This window comes from Mustela putorius, unplaced genomic scaffold, assembly GCF_011764305.1.
Source record: "Mustela putorius furo isolate JIRA1106 unplaced genomic scaffold, ASM1176430v1.1 tig00000242_pilon_pilon_pilon, whole genome shotgun sequence".
Classification (NCBI taxonomy): domain Eukaryota; kingdom Metazoa; phylum Chordata; class Mammalia; order Carnivora; family Mustelidae; genus Mustela; species Mustela putorius.
The window spans coordinates 5,784,659-5,792,285 of record NW_025421325.1 but is presented as its reverse complement, the minus strand read 5'-3'; the positions used below and the strand labels follow the sequence as shown (position 1 = coordinate 5,792,285).

The 7,627-nt window shown below is 41.8% G+C and overlaps 1 protein-coding gene across 4 annotated transcripts in view; it reads left to right on the top strand.

The window, feature by feature from the left end:
• Positions 1 to 5,442: 5,442 nt before the first annotated feature.
• The window catches only part of TRIM2 (tripartite motif containing 2), a 113,952-nt gene continuing 111,767 nt past the window's right edge, over positions 5,443 to 7,627 (top strand). For 2 of the 4 annotated variants that reach the window (XM_004758085.3, XM_004758084.3), the window contains exon 1: positions 5,445 to 5,601. In XM_004758085.3, coding sequence (XP_004758142.1) covers positions 5,572 to 5,601 — 30 coding nt within the window. In that variant the 5' untranslated portion in view covers positions 5,445 to 5,571. Of the gene's footprint in view, positions 5,602 to 7,627 lie in introns of all 4 variants that reach the window. The other 2 variants (XM_013059175.2, XM_013059176.2) reach the window with 2 other exon arrangements.

Here is a 7,627-nt window from a genome sequence, read left to right as displayed (position 1 = left end):
GAGAGGTACAAAGAAATCATATAAAATAAGAAAATGGAACATCCACATAATTAATTATTAATTTCCTCATCTTAAAAGAATAAATGCATTTGAAGATAACGAAAGTTTAATGGAATGTGTTTAGAACTTTTAATTTCATTTCAGGTTGTGGGCTGACCTAAGAGTAAGTGATTTTTAGCCATAGTTTACAATGCATCTAGAAACAGCTAAGCAGAACAAAATCAAAACCCTTGCCAAAGTGAAGAAAGACTGTAGCTTTCATTCCTTCTATCTGCAAAGTCCTTCAATGTCATTGATGGTTAAGTCTGCAGTTTCTCCTCTTTATTAAGCCACGTTGCTAGGCATCCCTTTCATTTCCTTAAAAAAGAAAGTAAAATATTTTAAAAATATATAATTTAGGTCCTGGAGTTAGTAATTTCTAGAATCATCCAAGAAGCCTCAGGGGTCTGGCCATTCATCCATATATTATCCAAACAGCTTCTGATGTGATTTCACCCCATTCTATTAACTGTATTATTACATGATCTCTTAAGATAAGAATCTAGTATTATGCGTGTATCACTTCTTAAAAAATATCAGCAGACAATTAGATATTTTCCCTTCGGTACAGTGTTTGTATGCTGGCAAATTAGGGGCTTGATAATGAATGCACTGTGGGATGTTGAACTAAGTCAGTTAATTGGGGCTTCAGCTCTTTCGAAGGGTTGGGTGAAGATCATTGGGTTAGGTGAAGATTACCTTATGGGTAATTGAAGCTTCAGGTTGCCAAGTGGTGGGTGACTAAGAGGTGACTGTTGCAGATCAAGGGCAACATTTTAATTGGATGATGGGCATTCTCAAAGGGCATATAGCAATTTTCTGAATTGCATAATCTAGTAGTTTGAAATGTAGAAAGTAATGATGTCATCTCTCCAAGTTTTAAGAGGACATGCATCTCCCTCTGTAATTATTTTGTTTATTATTTTTAATAACAGCAGTAGACCAACACCAAGGGAGAGATGATGGTCAGGGATGTGTGCAACAGCTTTGCCAGAGTTTCAGTCCTATGTAGCTGCATTTTCCTGATGAATTTCTGGCCAAGTCCTTTACGTTTTTCAAATCCTCCTGTCCTCCTTGTTCTCAGTTCATTTCCTATTCTAACTTTCCAAAAGATTTACCTTTGTCTAAATGAACTGATAAATGTTGTCCTGTCCAAGTCACAATTTATGAATCTCTTTCTTCCTTATTCGTTTTTAACAAAAGATGTGATAAAAGAAATAGTAAACTCACTGAGAATGTCAAACATATTCTGCAGGTCATTACATTCAAGAGTTTATGGAGAATAGGAATTTTGTCTACTGATTCTATGGAGAGGTAGAGAATTAGAGATCTGCTCAGTAGAAGATTAATCTGGGATCAATTTCTAAATTTTTGTGTATGGCATAGTGGAAAGAATCCTGAACCAGGATCTAAGACACCAGAGTCCTGGCTCTGGTTCTGTAACGATCTTGCCATGTAACTCTGGGCATGTCTTTTAATTGTGTAGGGCATCAGATTTTCCATCTGAAAAATGAGGGTGTCTGGTCAGATTACTTAGAAAATCTCTGAAGTTCCATGGTTGTTTTCTGAAAATGAAACTTTCTGAGGAAAAATTTGACAAATTGGTTGTTGTTGTTTTGTTTTACCCTGGTTTGTGTGTTTATCCCACTAGGAAGAGAGTCTCACTGCTCTTTTTGATACCTAAAATGCTTCTTAACAAGTTGCTTTCATTCAGTCACATTGAGAACCATCATTTTCCCCGCAGATTCAGTTCCTCACGCACCTCTGCTCAGGGGGCAGCATGGTGGAAGAGAAAGGACTGGGCTTCATTGCCTACAGGCTGGGTGACTTTGGGAAGTTAATTAAACTCTCTGATTCTCAGTTTCTGTAACAATAAAACAGGAATAACAATTCCTACCACCACTCCTCCAACTGGTTGGACCAGTCAGTGGAATCAAACATGAGATGAGCTCACATGCAGCAGCCATTTACCAGCCATGGGTTTGCTCTTGCCACCCTGCTTGCCACTGTCCTTCCCCATCAGATGCTCCTACTCTTTCTCACTTTTGGTAGAGAGGGTGCAAGGGTGACTCCTGGCCCCCAGCTGCCCTACAGTATCTGGCGCTTAATAGATGCCGAATAATGCATAAATACTAAATAAATGAATGAATGGATGGATGAATCTTTAAAAAATACCTTCAGTAAACTTGTGGAATGCCCTCACAAAGAAGGATCCTGTTGAACCCAGAAGATACTGAGGCTTAAAAAAACAAAACAAAACAAAAGTCATAAAATTAACCGTTTTAAAGTGAACAATTCAGGGGCACCTAGGTGGCTCAGCCATTGGGCATCTGCCTCCAGCTCAGGTCGTGATCCCAGGGTCCTGGATCAAGCCCCACATCGGGCTCCCTGCTCAGGGGGAGGCCTGCTTCTCCCTCTCCCACTCCCCCTGCTTGTGTTTTCTCTCTTGCTGTGTCCCTCTCTGTCAAACAAAGAAATAAAATCTTTTTAAAAAGTAAAGTGAACAATGCCGCTATACATGGTATATTCACAATGTTATACAAACACTCCCTCTCTTTAGTTCCAAAATAAAGCCTGCACCCACTGAACAGTTTCTCCCTATTCCCACCCCCACCCCCAATCCCTGGCAACCACCAATCTGCTTTTGTCCCTATGGATTACCTATTCTGGATATTTCATACAAATGGGATCATATAATGTGTGACCTTTTACATCTGGCTTTGTCACTTAGCCCAAAGTTCTTGAGGTTCGTCTATGCTGTGGTATGAATCAGTGTGTTCCTTTCTATGGCTGAATACTATTCCATGCATGTATATATCACAATTTGTTTATCCATTGATCTGTGGATGGACATTTAGGTTGTTTCCACCTTTTTATCTTGGATAATGCTGCTATAAATGTGAGTGTACAGGTAATGGCTTGAGTATTTTCAGTCCTATGCAGTCCTTTTTTTCAATCCTATTTTCAATCCTTTTGGTATATACAGAGGAGTTGACTTGCCGGGTCATATGGTAGTTCTCTCTGTTTGACCTTTTGAAGAATTGTGTTTATCACATCAGCTGCTGCATTTTACATCCCCACTAGCAGAGTTGCAGTTTTGCCTCATCCTTTTTTAAAAAATTATATTTATTTATGTGACAGAGAGAGAGTCAGCAAGAAAGGAAACATAAGCAGGGGAAGTGGGAGAGAGAGAAGCAGGCTTGCCACTGAGCAGGAAGCCCAATGTGGACATGGGACTCGAACCCAGGACCCTAGGATCATGACCTGAGCCAAAGGCAGACACCTAATGACTGAGCCACCCAGGCACCCTTGCCTCATCCTTTTTAACACTTTTTCTTTCCTTCTTTCCTTTTTTTTTTTTTTTAATAGCTATCCTTAATGGTTGTAAAGTGGTACCTTATTGTGTTTTGATTTGCATTTCCCTGATGAATAATGATACTGAGTATCTGACTTTTCATGGGCTTTTGGCCTTTTGTAAATTTTTTTTTTAAGATTTTATTTATTATTTGACAGAGAGGGAGAGAGAGCACGAGTAGGCAGAGAGTCAGGCAGAGGGAGAGGGAGAAGCAGGCTCCCCACTGAGCAGAGAGCTTGATGTGGGGCTCGATACCAGGACCCTGGGATCATGACCTGAGCCAAAGACAGACACTCAACCGACTGAGCCACCCGGGCGCCCCTTTTGTAGATCATTTTTAGAGAAATGTCTATTCCAGACTTCTGTCCATATTTTAACTGGGTTGTTGTTTCTCTTTTTATTGTGGAGTCCTAAGAATTATTTATATATTCTGGATATTAGCCCTCTATCAGATATATGATTTGCAAACATTTACTCCTACTCGGTAGGTTACCTTTTTATTTTCTTGATAATGTCCTTGAATGTATAAAATGTCTTAATTTTGATGAAGTCCAATTTATATATTTTTCCTTTTGGTGTCCTGAAGCTTTTTTTTTTTTTAAATGGCAGGATTATAAGGCTTTAGAGGAAAACTAGACCTTTTCCAAAAGTTAACCTGTTCTTTAAAGTCAAGAGCTATGAGCGTCCAAATACAACAGCTCCTTTGGAATCATTAGGAGAAGAGAAGAATCCAAGACAGCTTCATACCCTATTTGCAAGGGCCACCAGAGGAATCTTACGTTAATACGAATTAAATATCAGTGGCAGAATCATAAATATTTTTAAACTGACAGAGATTATAAAGGACAGTGACTTTGGATTATTATTTTTATGATCAAAGTCAGAAGGGCTTCATACAGAATTTGTGGAAAATGAGTATATTTCAACATTTTTCTGTTTCTTTGCTAGTTAATTTTGACAGTGGCTATGTTTCCCTATGTAAATAATGAGACGGTTCCAAACTGTAATGACTGTACTTTTCTGAAACTTTGTATGGCTATAATTTATGCAATGCCACAAATCAACCAAATAGCTCTTAACTTTATTTTTACCTCAGTATATTATTTAGAAATCATACACAGAAAAAAAAGGCACAGTTTATTTTCTTGTTCTTGGTTATTATCATAGGGTATTGAAAGGTTAAGTTGGCATAGTAGCTTTAAAAGCAAAATTTAGTTAAGATCAAAAGAAGAAAAAAAAGTCATGGCTATCCTGTCTTCTTCCAAATGTACTGAGCTAACTTCTGCTGTGTTTGCACAGATGTATGATTGGATAAAGTAGGTATTTAAGAAATGAATGTGGGAGCTCCTGGGTGGCTCAGATCATGATCCTAGGATCCTAGGATCGAGTTCCCCCTCCCCCACCATGGGGCTCCCTGTTCCGTGGGGAGTCTGCTTCTCTCTCTCTCCGACTCGCCCTGCTTGTGTTCCCTCTCTTGCTGTCTGTCAAAAAGTAAATTAAAAAAAAAAAAAAAGAATGTGAGCCATTTCTATTTGGGGACAAAAAGAAGCCTATTTCTCTGGGTTCTGAAGACATACCTATAAAATCAAACATTTTCTCTGTGGAGGTAGTGAAGGCTTCTCATCAGACACTTTATTCCACAGAATAAGTATGTCATAAAGGCATCCTCCTTGGATTTTGTTCTTTGATTGGAAAGCTCCTACAGGCCGCAATAAATAGACCATTCATTGACCCCAGAAGAATGAAGATGGCTAATGCAACACCAATGTTTGTGACTTTTAAAATGTATATTATTATGTGGGAGACATACGAACTTTTCCTTGAAATTGGTCTGCAGGCAGTGATTAAACTTTTCAACTTGGACTCCTTTCATGCTGCTGGCTATAAAGACGAGGACTTGGCTGTTCCTCTTTGGCTCCCTCTCCAGCTCTCTGGTCTCCCCGACTTCAGAATGAAACCTAATATCTTAAGCTAACAGAGCCCGAAGAGGCTGGTCATTGGCTCCCATTGTCCCCTGATACTGCAGCCCTGCCCCTTTGGCTTGTGCTGACGAGCTGTTTATATTTTTGTAAGGGCCACCCTTTAACTCAGCAGCTTGATGACTATAATGGGCCCAATTGTCTGTGGGCTGCAGAGAGCTGAGTCCCCACATCGGAGGAGGCTGGGGCCAGTCTCTGATGTCCAGGAGCGGCCGTTATGGAACACGGGTAAGGACAGTTCGGAGTGTGTGATGATGCTTTTTATGGGCTCGCTGGTTAATCCTGGGCACCGTTTAAGAGAAGCAAGTTGCTATTGAATTGCTAGCTTTTTCTTGGTTTTCATTTGTTGCCTGCTAACCACGGAAGGAGAAAGTCATTTCTCTGGGGTTTGCTGACAAGGCTCATAATGATTCTGGTCAACCCAGGCAAGAAATGCACAGGGAAGGAAAAAAACGAGAGGAGAGACACAGGTGGGTTTGACAGCAAAGCAACAGGGGAGAGGCAAAGCTCACGGCTGTGTGGGTAATGTTGTGAGGCTCAGAGGCTGTTTCGTTTCCTAACTTAAGTGTTCACGGTCAGGAGCTGGGCTCTGCCATGGTGGGGTTTCTGTAAGCCCGCTGTTAGCGGGTAGAACTCAGCCGACCCTGTTGTGAAGGGGTCTCCTATCTGCTGGTATTTTCAAAGGGCAAACCGTAGTCTTCTTGTATGTCATTAATAGTTCTATTCAGAAATGTGGGAACGGTTTGAAGTTGGCATGCTATAAAGTTTTATTGCCCATAAAAGTGCTCAGAGGGTACTCTGCCTGCTGCAGTGGGGCTCAGGAATGGAGGAACAGCCCCAGGCGATTAGAGCATTTGTCCTTGACTACCCAAGAGAAAAGGCGGTGGAGCCCGAGGACACCATGGGAGAGGGGGTGAAACGAGAATGGGCATAGCCAGCCCACCTGAGCGTTCTTTCTGGTTTCGTGCTGGTAAATAAATGAGTGAGGGAGGGAAACTGCTCGGCTACAGCCTTTACTGACTGATGTCATCGTCCTGGCTATTCCATTTGGTGCTAAGACGCCCTTCATGGTTCAGAGGGGTGCGGGGTCAAGGGAGGGGGGTGTGCTGTGTCTCAGATCGCAAGGGGGAGGGCACAGCTAGAGCCCTGGGAATTGCTTTGGGAATAATTGCTTCCTGCTAAACGGAAAATCACCTATGGCAGCTTTGATCAGAGAATTTTGTTCTGTCCTTTCTGAGGAGCCTCAGGGTGTGGGGTCCGTGAACTCACAGTCAGTGTTTGATATGGACACGAGCCAGAAAACCTGAAAAGGTGAAGTTTAACTTTTAGCGAAACTAAAGGTGACTCATGGGACTTGAATACATCTGGTGCTTTCTAAATCTTCCCACTTCTCCCAAGCCCCAGACTTTGTATTTGTTATCTGGATACACCACATTTAAAGCCAACATATTTGGGTGCTCCTGGAGGAATTAATTCAGATGCAGAGGTGGTTTTTAAATGAATTTGACCCAAAGCAACCTGAACCTTTCAGCTCAGTGTATGAAAATACCAGGAGGTCTCTGAGTGAAGCCAGGGTTTCCTGAAGTGCTCTGAGAGCCCAGGAGGAGGAGGATGAGTTGCCCCATGGGTGGTATTGGAAAGGGACAGGCAGGCAGGGCAGAGACTCATTCCTCCTTCAGACAGACCAGTGCACTCTCCATTCCCACTGGGCAAGCACCTCCAGAGGGCAAGACAGCAGAATGAGGAAGGATAAAGAGGAGGACCAGTGAGAGAGAAGATGGGGAGAATACCAGGAGACCCCACAAGGCACAAAGACAGCTGTTATCCAGCATCTTTTATCAGAATGGTGGACATGCCAGTTTCTTGGCATTTCAGAGGCAGAATTTACATAAGTTAATGCTCACGTAAGAGATTTACAATAACAATATTCTACAGCTCTTACATACCAAGGGCTGTTCTCATGGGTCCACAGAATCAAACATGAAAGCATGTGTGGATGAAATACTGTGACAATGGCACGTATCAACGGTAATAACAATGATGATTTATTGAGCGCTTACTATGTGCCAGGCCTTTATCTCACTGGGTCCTCACCAACTCCTTAAAGTCAGAACGGTTCCCTTCCTTGCTTTATAGAAAAGGGATCTGAAGCAGAGGGGTTAAGTAACTTGGACAAAGTCACACAGCCAGTAAGCCACCTGAAGTGTGAGTCACCACGAAGGGGTCCAGGACATAGCCTTGTGTTATGAACTGA